A 13,549-nucleotide genomic window follows, 5' to 3' on the forward strand; every position below is an offset into this window, starting at 1 on the left:
AAAGATCTTGGTTAAAAAAAAGTCTATTGAGAAAATAAGCAAACAAATGTAGTTGAAAAGGTATTGAGACAGACACTTACTCAGAATGCTAAGACATGGTTCTTACACGAATAACTCCTCGCAGGCAGGACAGCGACAGTGCATCAGCATACCTCAGTGCCCATCAGTGGGTGGTGGGCTGCTGCACTGACAGAGGAGCACACCCACTACACTTACGGGATGAAAGAGAGGCTTGTTCTTTTTTTCTTGTTATTCTATTAGGAGATGGACCCTAGCTATTTTCCACAAATTAACATGGCCAAATAATAACCTATATGACTGCTTCCCCAAACAATGTAAACCTTGTCCCTAAACCTGATGTTTTTACCATTTTCCTGATAGTGAAACCAGCTGACATCCGCAAGAGCCTGCAACAAGGCAGAAATCATCACATATCGATCTCCCTAACGCATCACACAACTTGACACGAAAACACAAGCACTCAGTGCTTATTATGTGAGAAATTCCAAAAAAACAGTCTGATTTTTGCGTAAGAAAATTATTTTCAAGGTCTCCTTTCGTTGAAAGACAGTTACAGAGCAAAACTGCTTTAAGAAGGTGCAAAAAACCTCTACAGACTGGGTTACAACAGGGATTTTATTCCCATTATTTGGAAATCAAAATCACCTAAGCACAAACTTCTCCAGACCAGTGCTCTGAACAGCATCTTTCAGGAATTTCTTGATTAACGATGCTTTGTTTTAGAATATTTTGGAGTACAGGTAGCTAGTTGCAGCACTGTCATGTTAGCATAGTTATTCACAGCTCTGAAAGGATAAAGCAAAAGCCAATCCCACATTTCAGCAAGCATTCACCCATGTGTTTTACTCAGCATGACTACAGCAAAGAAGCCCTAGCAGCACACAGAATGGGAGTGGCTCATTTCATCAGATTAGCAGTGTAAGTCCTTTGTAGTATTTCCAGTATGAGCCAAAAATAATAAAAACGTTTACTGCATACAAATGATAAGACTGTGCAGGAATTAGGCAAGGTTAAAAAAGACTCACAAGCGCTCTTTACAACGACCTTCTACTTCAGTAGGAAGAGAAGGCAATTTTGAGGAGAGCATTCTGTAGGACACAGCAATGAAACAGATTGAAGCCTCCACAGACTCATACTAAGAGTATTTGCTGACGGGGCAAGCAGAAGCATTTGTACATACCGGCATACTGCAATAGGCTGAACGCACAATGGCTCACTTGAAGCATTTTTCTTTAAACCAGACTCAAATCTCCTGGAGTGACAAACTGTATTTAAACCCTGTATTGAAACTAGGGCTGCCTTACCTAATAGGGATGCAAATTAACTTCATTCTGGATCGATTCAGGATGACCTGATCGCTTATGATTTCGAATACATCCCTAACACCGCGACCGCTCAGGCTTTCCTCCACGTTTGCCGCAGCCAGAGGAGCAGGGCTGAGGTCTGAAGGTGTTCGTAGATAGATACACACAGGGCCGAGGCACAGCGCTCAGGGCTCGGTGCGCGCCGCAGCCCTGCCCGGCAGGAGCAGCACGGGCTGCGGGACGCGCAGCTCTCCGCCAAGGTCACCCGACTTCGCGTGCTCTTTGTTTAAAGGGAGCGGAACACGAAATGCGAACGCCGGGCAACGGGGCAGCGAGAACCACGCCGCTCCACCGCCGTGCTGCTTCGCTGGGCTGCGCCGGGGGTGGGAGGGCACTCGCCTCCAGCCGGCAGCCTTCACGCCAAACAAAGCCAAGCGCCAGGGCTCGGCCGGAGAGCCCGAAACGCCCGACCCGCGTCACGGCGTCACCTCCGCAGGCTCTCCCCGCCGGCCGCTCCGGACCCCCCTCGCGAGCTCCAAAGGACGACCTCTGCCCGCGCCGCCGCCCCTTCGTTTCGCTTCCCTTCCCTTCTTCTTCCCCGAGCGCCCGCCCGGCCGCGCTCACCATGAACGCCGCGGAGCCTCACCGGCCGCGCCGCCGCAGCCCCATGCCCGTGCCGCTCCGGGACCTGGCTCCCCGCCGCGGCGCCGCCCGGGCCCGCACGGCCTCGCGGGCCGCCCGCCCCGCCCCGCCAGCCCCGCTAATCAGCTGCGGAGCCGCCGCGGCCGATCGCTTCTCTCTGTCTCGCCCAGCGCTGCCTGAGCACGCGTGGCGGCGGGGCGGGCCCGGCCGAGTTCGTCGCTTCCACGCCTGCTTCCCCCGCCGGCGGGCTCCCGCCTCAGCGGGACGCGCACACTTAGCAGTGGGCCTAAAGAAACTGCGGGCGGCCTCGCTGCTGCTGTCCCCCTTCTCTGGGCAGCTCCACAAGGTCCACAGACACGGACCGTGCTGTTATCCCCGCGTCTGCAGCCGGTCCTCGCCCCGGTGCTCAGGACCTCACGCCGCTCGTGGCCTTCACCGAGGCCCGACCCTGAGTCAGAATGAGCAGCACGGATACCCTGAATACAACAGAAGTTGCTTAAGCATCCTGCTTCTGAGAATTTCTACTAATTCTCCTTATTTTCTCTTAAATTGGGCCACAAAAACGGTGAAAGGGTTGGAATAGCTCAGTGCGAGGACAGGCTGAGAGCTGAGAGCTGGGGCTGTCCAGGCTGGAGAAGAGACAGATCAGAGGTGACCTGAGAGGTCTGACCTTTTCAGACACTGAAAGGGGCTGTAAGAAAGGCCAGAGCCAGCAGCAGGGGCTGCTGTGACAGGACAACTGGGCTGCACAGTTTAAAATGACAAGGCTCTTCTTGAAGGAGTCCGGTGAAGAGTGACAAAGATGACTAAGGGCCTGGAGCATCTCCCATATGAGGAGTGACTGAGTAACGTGGGTCTGCTCAGCCTGGGGAAGACTGAGGGAATACCTGATTAAAGTTTACAAGGGAGGTGGGAAAGAAATGCATGAGGCCAGGCTCTTCTCAGTGATGTACAGCAATGGGACAAAGAGCAACTTGAACATAGGAAGAACTTTACGGTAAGGGCAATGGAGCACTGGAACAGGCTGCCCGGAGAAGCTGTGCAATCTCTTTCTTTGGAGATGTCTGGACGCTTACCCTGCAACCTGCTGTAGGGTACCTGTTTTAGCTAGAGCTTGGACTCAATCTCTTGAAGTCCCTCCCAAACCCTGCAATCCTGTGTGATTCTATAATTCTGTGGAATAGTTTCAAACTAAATATTGTTGCAAATATCGACCCTTAAGAGTTCCTACAACTCAAACAATTTTATGATGTTTGGAATTGCTGTATGTTTTATCAGCTTAATGTTTTCAACCTGCAGCTTGCCATCAAATCCTGAGGCAGCAATAATACACCAAATGAGGGACAGCTCATTTGTGTTAAAGTATCTTTGCCTCACTCCTACCACCACCAATTAACAGAATCACAGAATGTCAGGAATTGGAAGGGACCTCAAAAGATCATCCAGTTCAATTCCCCTGCTGGAGCAGGAACATCTAGATTAGGTCACACAGGAACACATCCAGGTAGCTGCTGAATGTCTCCAAAGAAGGAGATCCCACAACCTCTTTGGGCAGCCCATTCCAGTGTTCTGTTACCCTTGCCGTGGAGAAGTTTTTCCTCTTATTTATGTGGGACCTCCTAATGTTCCAACTTGCACACATTGCCCTTTGTCCTATCATTGGATGTCCTGAGAAGAGCTTGCCTTCATCTTCCTCACACTCACTCCACATATTTATAAACATTAATGAGGTCACCCCTCAATCTCCTCCAAGCTGAAGAGACCCAGCTTCCTCAGCCTTTTCTCACAAGGGAGATGCTCCACTCAACAGGGCAGAGTAGAGGGGAAAGAGAACCTCTCAACCTACTATCCATACTCTTTCTCATTCATCCCAGGATGCCTCCTTGGCCACGAGAGCACAATGCTGGCTCATGGTCCAGATGGTAACAGATGTCTGGTGTCAGAGCACGGACAATCATCACAACGCTGTCAACTGAGCTCACGTAAAGCACCACAGCCCCAAATGCTGTTTCTCCTCATAAGCTGTCCAAAGCAGTCAATTATCACACATCAAAAAACATTTATGTAGAAGTACAACTATTAATACAGAAACAACTTCAGACTGTGAGGTGGACAATACACCCGTTGTAAACCCTTCTAGTTTCATGTACTGAAAGTGGAACAATGCTGCAAATCTCCAAGGAAACAGCCATCAGCTGTCTCCACAAAAAAATTAAAATAAAAAAAATACAGAAAGTGCAGCCTGGTGGAACTGGGAGATGCTTCTGTGGGGTGAAACTAAGTACGCTCCGTAACTCACTTCATTACCACTGATTACATAGAGGTATGGTAGCTCTATTTTTAGGCTTCCACAATTCTAAGATTACCTCAGGCTACTCAGGCAAGTTATGCATAAGCTGGAATTGCACGATAATTTTCCCACTGGAATTCCTGCCTCTTCCAGCTTACAAGATAGGAATCACACCAGAATTGCACAAGCCAAATAGTTTTTTTTTCTTGGTTTTTGAGTCTGACTGCTACCAAAATACTGCTTCAGCATTCTCCTTTTGTTGCTTCATAGCTTCCTGCTACATCCATCTGCAGTCTCTCTCCTTTTATTATGAAGTACTTTAGCAGATGGATCTAAGCTGGTGTACACCCAGAACATCACTGCCCTCCACCCTTTCCAGTACCTCATACCAATTCTCCATGGCCTCTGATAAGAATTTGTGCTACCACACAGCACATTAATTTGGGGAATTGACTCTGCTACAAATGGATCTTTTGTTTTATTGCATCAGTCTGCTTACTCTAGTTAGACTTCTGGATCTGCTTTGCTACAGGGCAATGTAACCGCCTGCATACAAACAACTGTTACACAGGAAAAGGAACGAGCAGCAGGACTTTCAGAAGATGAACTGAAACCAGCAGACCAATAAACTATTACAGTAATCAAATGGAACTTCAGAAGACTAATACCTCAGGCAAAGATCAGATTATGAGAACATCCTTCAAATTTAACAGAATACAAATAGGAATACAAAGAATGGTTTGGAAGTTTAGTATTAACAGGATTAGAGAGCTTTTTATGTAAGCCCAAAAAAGAGTACCAGAACTGTTCTGAAGTGTAATTAGTTTATTAGAGATCTGATCTGATAACCTGAGAAATATCAACTGCACACCAAACCCGCAGACTTGGCCAGAGTGATTTGGCTACTCTGTGACTCAGCCATGGTTCAAGAACCACCAGCTCCACTTGCTTTTCTACCCACTTACACACATTTTTAAGTCCCTTAAGTTATAAGAAGAATACCACAGCAGAAGACAGCCATTTGATGAGAGAACTTGTCTGCACATCACATTATGTGCATTTTTTACCACATTATCCTTTTCATCTTTAGTACTGCCATCTTTTTCTCTTCCATACTTAACAAATTAGGAATGCTTCAGCAAATTAAGGGTAAGAGATACGGCCAATTCACACAAGGAAATCCTCACACCATCAACTTAGAGGCATAATTTCAAGTGCTGTGAAATTACCCCTGTTATTTCCTGAAAAGCTTCTCCCTTCTGATTACAGACTATAGGGGGATTTGGTCCCACACAATCACGATGAATTTGTACGAATACAATAGTACACACCTATTCTAAAAGGTAATGAGAGAACTACATAGATTGCTCCAAAAATAATACCTCCTATCTATTTCCATGGAAACTACAACAGATAAAAAGAACACAATAACACTTCGATATTCTCAGCTACCAAACACTGTTTTTCAACATAGCCACCACCACTAGCTGTGTACTTTTGCCCGCAATAAACAAGAGTTTGCACGCCATACACATAAAGATCTGCACAGCTGTCTGAAACATGGCTTGTCTTTCATGCAGCTGTTGCTGTTGCCATCACTGAAACATACCACTCCCTGTCTCACTATGCTCATATTCACTGTTTGGTTCTCCATCAATGTTCACCAAGCATTCAGTGGAATGTCAAGCAATTTTTTCCTCGTGAAGGAATGACACACCTTTGCTTCAAACGTGCTTGTGTCACATGCCACTGTCTGATTGCCACTCCGCAGCCATCTATCACACAGCAACAAAATGTAACAGAATATTGGCAGGAAGGTTTGACCTCTACTGGTATACCACCAACATCTGCCTCTGATGTCATGGGCTGACATCATAAAGAAGGAGTTGCTACCTTCAGAGCAACCCTCATAGAAGCTACACTGCAGACCTGTTCTCTTTCCATTGGACCATGTTAGCCATTTTTACAAATATTAACTTCTCTGGCATTGTATTTTGACGAACATTGAGTTAAAGAAAATTTAAAATCCAAGTCTATATGCAGTCAATTTAGGTCTCCCAAGAAAGAGTGAGTTTGCTCTTAAGAGCCTCTCATGCAATATGCGACATATCAGATGGCTTTTGCCCTTGGGGTTCATGTTTCATTTCTGCTATATCTGAATTATGTAAGTGCTTTTTGAATCATACAGTTACATGCTTAAAAGGGGAGAAAAAAAAAAAAAAAAGGAAGGAAGGAAGGAAAAAATCCAGACCACTCCCCTATATTTGAAGGACTATTTAAAAAAGACAAAACACACCTATGCACTATGTGGTTTAATAACAGCTCTTCATTGTTGTCTGGCATCTGTAGCCAGATTGTGAAGCAAACTCTTGTAAGTGACTCCAGTATGAGTCACTGTAACCAAAAGAACTCGTACTACTTCAGAACACTGAAAAGGATGTAATTTAATCTGCATATACAAACGTGCAGTTTCCCTATATACTGATACCATCTGATACACTGCAGTATCAACCGAGCGGAAACATCTGCTAGAACAGCTTCCAGCAGGGCAAGCATCAAACAAGTGCCTGAACAAGAGAATACATGCTAAATGGTTATTTGATTATTTTTTTTAATGAACAGCTACAAAATAAAACACCATCAACGCCTCTTCTCAGTATGTACCTGAAATGTTACTGCTAGGGATTGGGAGTACACTGGATACAGAGCTTAAAAAATAATCAACAACCAACCTGTCCACTCACTGATCTCTCCAACTCAACTTACTGTAAAGCCATAGCACCGCGCCCTTCCAAAGCTACTTTCAACAACGTTTTCTTCTGAGATTTCACATTAGTGCTGAAGTGTTGGTGCTGCAGAAGAAAACTTATCTTTCCTATCTCATTTTGAATTACATGCTCTTCAGTGCGGCTCCTAGCAGAACTGTTCCCTCATTCTGAGCAAGACATGGAAAAAAAGAAAGTATTCTTAAGTCACATCAGCTTCAAGATGACAGTGAAATGGCCAAAGCACCAGGTTAACTTTAGCATATAGAAAAGGAGTCACAGGAATTTGATATTTTATCTTTCAAGTTCCCTATTCAGTTGCAAATAAGACCTCAAATACTTCCACTTTTCAAGACAACATAAAAATGAGCCAGGAATGCATACAAATGCATATTATTATGATGTTAAGACACTCAGGTGAGCATAAATCAGCTCTTCTTTTAAAGTTTGCAAGCAGCTGTCTGTGTAGGTAAGTATGTGCAGGCTTGTGTTTCTGTGTATGCTCTCAGCACATGCACCAAATCGGCATGAGAAAAGGCACCTTCCACTTTCACCTTCCTTTTTAAATCCTCTCACCGACTTCTATGCTGCCACCTCACCAAGATTTGCGCATTTCTAATGATCTCTCACTTTTTCAAGTTTATACTTGTCTGCCCTTTGAAATGACAGAAAAGCAAGGCAATAAGTCTACTACTGCTCTAAAACTTCCTCAGGTCATTTTCAACACCTGTGTTCATTGGTCTGATCCCTAAAATTGCCCTTTAAGCAGTTATTGGTGACAGTTTCTTACATGTGTGATGCAAGTTTCTTTTTCACATCATCTTTCACTGCCTGGAAGACTTCTGTATATTCTGTATGTATATATATACATATACTTTTTTTTTTTTTTTTTTAAACAAAAAGCTATATCAACATATAAATTTTTGTGAATACCATCTTTGTAACTTAAAGATTTGGTTTTGATGAGAAGAGATTGTGACTTTTTAAAAATCATTCACTAGTATAAATAAAACACATAAAGGAAGGTAACATAGCTGCATAATCTAGCTTAAATTGGTGGCTATTTCCAAGCTCCAGCATTCATGATACTATTTGCACTGACTTGCTAGAGAGACAGCTTCACAACACAGTAAAAAAAAAATTACTACCTAAAAATGTGTAATAGAATCATGTGGACAAATAAGGTCAAGTATCCAGAAAAGAGGGGGGAGAATGAGACTACAAAGCTTGAAATATTCTCCTAAATTTTCTTCAGAAAGACACCTAAGAAAAGTACCAGTTTGGTGTGGTGTTTTTGTTTTTCTACATTCGTACATTTGTACCCTCCAGGTTTCCAAGAACACACACAGGAATTCCTTTCACTCCGCAAAGCCAAAGAACATCAGCTTTGTTTGTTATTGCTAGTGAGCATGGAAAGAGTTGGCCTTTCACAACCCTCATTCTTTTCCCCCCGCCCCCATTCTTTAATTTAAGATGAAGCTTGAAATGTATAAACTGGAGAAGAAACAAAGAGAACCTCTGGATTAGGTTTCTTGGGAGCTCAGTTCTGTTTAATAAAAAAATAACATACTGAAGTCTAGCAAAGCCTTCTCAATTAGTTTCACATTCTAGCAACACAAGTTCCAGTCTCCTGTTAAGATATTTGTTTATAATACTCAGAGGCTAACATATCTGCTTTCAAGGACTTATCTCCAGCTTCAATATGCAGTCATGTTTCGCCAGGTGTTTCTCTGATACAGCATTCAGAAGTACACACCAGTATTTCTACACCCTTTCTCTACATAATTCTATTTTCACTCCAAGGTTACTACATAGAAAAAAAAGACAAACAACTTCCTGGCTACACGAAGATGCCGGTGTTCAAGCACTTTGAGACACTCTGAGACACTATGAGACAAATGCCAGCTATGTGCTGGATTCTTATTTAACAATAAATGAGAATGAGCTTCCACATATATACCAGGTCTTCTGAAAAGCTGTTCTCCCTGGCCTTGAACTTGTGAGGGTAAGAAGAGCTATCAATGTACTTCACCTATGTACTTCACAAGCATTTTCCTATGCTTTGTGGCCTCCCGCACTTAAAACTAATGTTGCATTCTGTGAGTGTACATTCCACCAAACGTTAAGTATCAGAGTAGGCTACAAAAGAACTATTTCAATTAAGACAAACTTTATGATTCCATTAGACAATTTTAAACTTACCAATTTCCCCTAAAACTCAGCACTGGCATTAAAAAGGACATTTTAATAAAGAATAGCAAATTGACATTTTAACAGCCATAACCAACAAAGCTTACACCGTTACCTACCCAGTATCTTAATTCCAGGAAGCCAAACACTTATCCTCAAACGTCATGTTAGATTTATTTTAGATCCCTCAAGCCTCCAAGTGCTGTGATTAAGATAGTATATGAGGAATTTCCAAGTGCTGAAACTGAAACAAAGGCCTTAAAACTAAAGAGGAGGAAAAAAAAAGAAAATCTACCAAACCCTATTTCCTTTCAATAAAACACACTTTTTAGTTTGCTGTAACTGATACTCAAAGCCTGTTATTTTCTATTAGCTTCTTGCTCCTAACATGTACTTCCATAACACAAGGAAGGAGGTTCCAGGAACATTAAAAAGAAGCACTGAGGCAGCTGGACAGTTTGCTAGATTATGATACCTGGGTGGGTCACATTACATTCTTTTATTATTAAAATACTCAGGAACAATCCTTCTGCTGTAGGATTAAATTACCCTTTCATTTACTATGGATGAAGCTATTACCCTTACTTTATCAGTTTAAATATAATATTAGATTTGTTTGAGGCAGGTAATTTTCAAGTCAGGACAAGAGCAACACTGTACAGTAACACAGCCCACTGGAACAGCAGAACAATCTCTTCAGTACATTCCTCTAGGTTCCTTGTCCAAAAAAATATCTTAGGTTTTCTAAGTGACAAAACCGGTACCTCTTGTTTATTTAATTTCATATAATGCCACAAAAACTAATAAATCAATAAAATAAAATTGTTTTGAGTTGGATTAGAAAGAAAGGAAAACATCAGTGCATTAAGGCAGCTTGCAAGTTTTGCAGGTATAATTCTCAAGTGGAAAATTTGGATTTACACTTTTATTTCTAAAGACAGCAACAAGAGTATGCACAGAATCATATAAGGGATCAGGCTGGAAGGGGCCTCAAAAGTCATCTATCTCCAACCTCCCAGACAGCTAACAGAAGTTAGCTTCAAATCAATGAGGCAGCACTGCAGTTGTGCTTTCTTCTTTTTAAGGAATGAACTCAGCCACACCACAACAGATCTAAATCCTGCCTTCCAGGGTGACATGCAGAAATGAGCCCAGAGGAAGACAAGACAGGAAATGACTCACTTACACCCCCCGACTTGTACTGTGCAACAGAAAAAATACACTAGGCAGTTCATAGCTTAGAACACTTCACAGTGTGAATAAAAAGCTAACAGCATCCTCTGCACCTTTAGCAGCTTTAGCCATCAGTCACAACGATGCATCCAGCGATCCATGTGTAGACAACCTCTATGAGCAGTTACCCAAAGCAGCAGATCAAGCTCCTGCAGAAATTGGTTTGAACCATCCACTTCCTGTTCAGAAGGCTCTGAACGAACTATCTGAGCACAGAGAAAATGGGTAAGATAAGCATTTAGAAAAGCCATGTATTTTTAGACAACTGTCACCCATCAGCAGAGGCCAAGAGGAAGTGGGACATGCGGTGGCAGCCCTGCACGTGGCACACAGCACACATCTGGAATGCTCCTGCACCTGGAGCTGCACAGAACTTCCACGCAGCACAAGTCAGTGCTCTCAGCACACTTCTTTTTTTTTTCCCGGTGCCTGGATAAAATACACTGCCCTCAGCACCAGCTCTCGTCACTGTCTGGCTAAGGCACGACTTGGAGTAATTTCTTCCAGTAACTCCTGCAAAGCGCTGTTATTACTTAATATTACTTAAATATTACTTAACAGATCAAAGCCAGAAAACTGATTTTGAGAAAAGTGACTTCATAAATCAGTTTAAAAAAGTAAAATTGAGATTAACTTGAATGGTACCTCACCCACATCAGCTTATACAAGTTTTTCTTCCAGCGCTGTTAGGAGCTTAACAACTCACTCCACAAAAAAGAGCATCACCTACACCCCAAGCACTCCACAGTCTGTTTCAAGAGCTCACTTGCACTTCATCTTACCCTGCCCCGTGATCTGCTTAAGTGTAACTGATTTTGATTAACAGGAAGATTGATTCCTCTTGCAGTCACAACTCGATTATAGGAAACCACAGCTGGTAAATCCTGCTGATTTGTTTTGTTTTGGTACACTCCTAAAAGAAACTCCATTATGTCTCCAACTGAATATATCCCAGTCAGAAAATTGTGCTACTGGCACCAAAAAAGAACAGATTTATAATCTTTTTTTTTTCCCTCTCAGAAACAAAAATAATAAATACACAAACAACTGAAAAAAACTGAACAGTTTGGGTATGGAATACAGTGCTGCCAGACCATGGAATAGAAACAGTGCTGTATTAACGTGATCATCATGGCCAAGCAAGCTGCCTCAAATGACTCTTGGAGCTATAAGGACAAAATAAATGAGATGTATGGAGCAGGCTGCCTGCAAAGCTCCAGTGCTGCCACTCTGCTTACTGCACAGCTGCAGTCTGCTCCCAGAGCCCTGCACTGACAAACTTGTTCTCCACAGTTACACATAAACCACTGTAGTTTTCCATTACATCTGAGGCAGGCACACTGTTTCCACCATTGATGGCCTCACTTACTCCTCAGAAATTTTGAACCCTTACCCATACAGGGAAAGAAAAAGAGTCTCCTCTTCCCATGAAAGAGCTTCCAAAATAGAAACTCTTCTAAGTTTGGAAAGATGACAATATCAAAGTTAAAAAGTATAGCTACTTCTTATACTTGTGGAACTTCCATTAAAACCTCAAACATGGAATGCTTCTGGGCAGCAAATGAGTTCATAAAATATTTAAATGTGAATGCACGAGTAAAGACTGTTTACTTGAAAGGCTTCATATCCTGGATTTTACTGGTGCTGATACTCAAAATACCAAAATTCCATTGAGCTCTTAGTGGAATTTCCATGGTTAAAATTAAATTGAACTGTTTACACAGGGGCACAGAAAGTTTGGAGACGGAAATATTATGCACTGATTACAAAATGGATTTTCATATTACACAATGAGATACACGCTACACTTCATTTATACTGCTCTGTTGAGTAAGACAGCTGCAATGTCTTCAGCTGAGGACACAGCTACAAAGTCACTTTCCTGAAGACTGACCACATGCAGAGACAACATGTGTGGAGATTGAACAATCTCATTTTTAAGAGTTTGTTAGTGAATCTCTCGACAAAGAAAACTACTTAAAAAAAAAAAAAAAGAGAGAAAAAAAAAAAGCAAACATACAATATTAACATCTCTTCATTTCACCAGCTCTGAAAAGCACTCCGGAAAGAAGTAATGGCCACACAGTTCAGCCCTGTAGTCTACTCAGAAGGGAAGATAATTTTACTTCTTTTATTATTCACAGTGAAGAACTGTCATCTGACTTTCAGTGCATTTTGACACAGCAATTACAAAAGCAACAGGCTTAACCAGTTCTGCTCAAGCAGGATTCCGAAAGAGAATAGAGAGAATAGATACAAAAAATTAATTATGTAAACCTCCGTTGTAAATGCACTTACAATTTCACAGATGAGATTACTCATTCTTGCACCTTTTAAGCTTTAAAATACTTACTTGGATAAAATCTATACAGAAGTTCACAGTGGTGATAAAAGCAACCCAAGCTTGGCCTATGACAATGCTCTTTCAAAACAGTAACATTCACATTCAGAGTCAGCCTTCACAAGTAGGCCAAACACCAACTTAAGTGGAGCGATTTTAATTCCCACATCATCAAAATGGAGCACAGCCCCATGTCTTCCATTCAGTAGTCAAATAAATGAGTGCATTCACAGGAGAATTTGTAAGACTTGAGAAGAAGCTTACGTGCACAAAATCTGTTTGATCGTTGTTTTGGTCAAAGTCAGAGGAAAACAAAAGGCTGCTTCTTACAAACAGTTCCTAGATCAGTTGTGTACGTTCAGCCACCTTCAGCTGAAGTACTAACAACATTCAGGTTGTGCACTGCAACTTGAGAGTATGGCATTTTCATCATTTATTTACTTCAAAAGTGGAAGGCAGTGAGAGCTGGTAGATCTAGAAATGATGTTTAAGTACCTCACAGTTCAATTATTCTTTCTTTTTCCCCTGTACTTTACACATACACAACCCTTACAACTTCTTTCTTACACATTTCTTTCAAACCCACATGAAATTACTATGGCTAAAGGATGAGAACAATGTGCAGTAAAAATGGCTGTTGTTCCCTTTAAACAAGTCTAAAAACTGTATGCACAAACACAATCCCTACCTTTTAAAAGAACACCTAAGTTTGCAGTTAACTTTGTTCATCTCATTCTGGGAAAAGAAAAAAAAAAAATCATCC

General features: G+C 42.2%; 1 protein-coding gene across 4 annotated transcripts in view; it reads right to left on the bottom strand.

Moving 5' to 3' along the window:
• The window catches only part of TBC1D14 (TBC1 domain family member 14), a 65,674-nt gene that overhangs the window by 28,803 nt on the left and 23,322 nt on the right, over positions 1-13,549 (bottom strand). Inside the window, exon 1 of one of the 4 annotated variants that reach the window (XM_052683135.1) lies at positions 1,950-2,062. The exons of the other annotated variants lie outside the window; for them this stretch is intronic. Coding sequence (XP_052539095.1) covers positions 1,950-1,952 — 3 coding nt within the window. The 5' untranslated portion in view covers positions 1,953-2,062. Of the gene's footprint in view, positions 1-1,949; positions 2,063-13,549 lie in introns of those variants that run through there. 4 annotated transcript variants of the gene reach the window in all.

This window comes from Tympanuchus pallidicinctus, unplaced genomic scaffold (genome assembly GCF_026119805.1).
Source record: "Tympanuchus pallidicinctus isolate F22 unplaced genomic scaffold, pur_lepc_1.0 scaffold2, whole genome shotgun sequence".
In the NCBI taxonomy this organism is placed as follows: domain Eukaryota; kingdom Metazoa; phylum Chordata; class Aves; order Galliformes; family Phasianidae; genus Tympanuchus; species Tympanuchus pallidicinctus.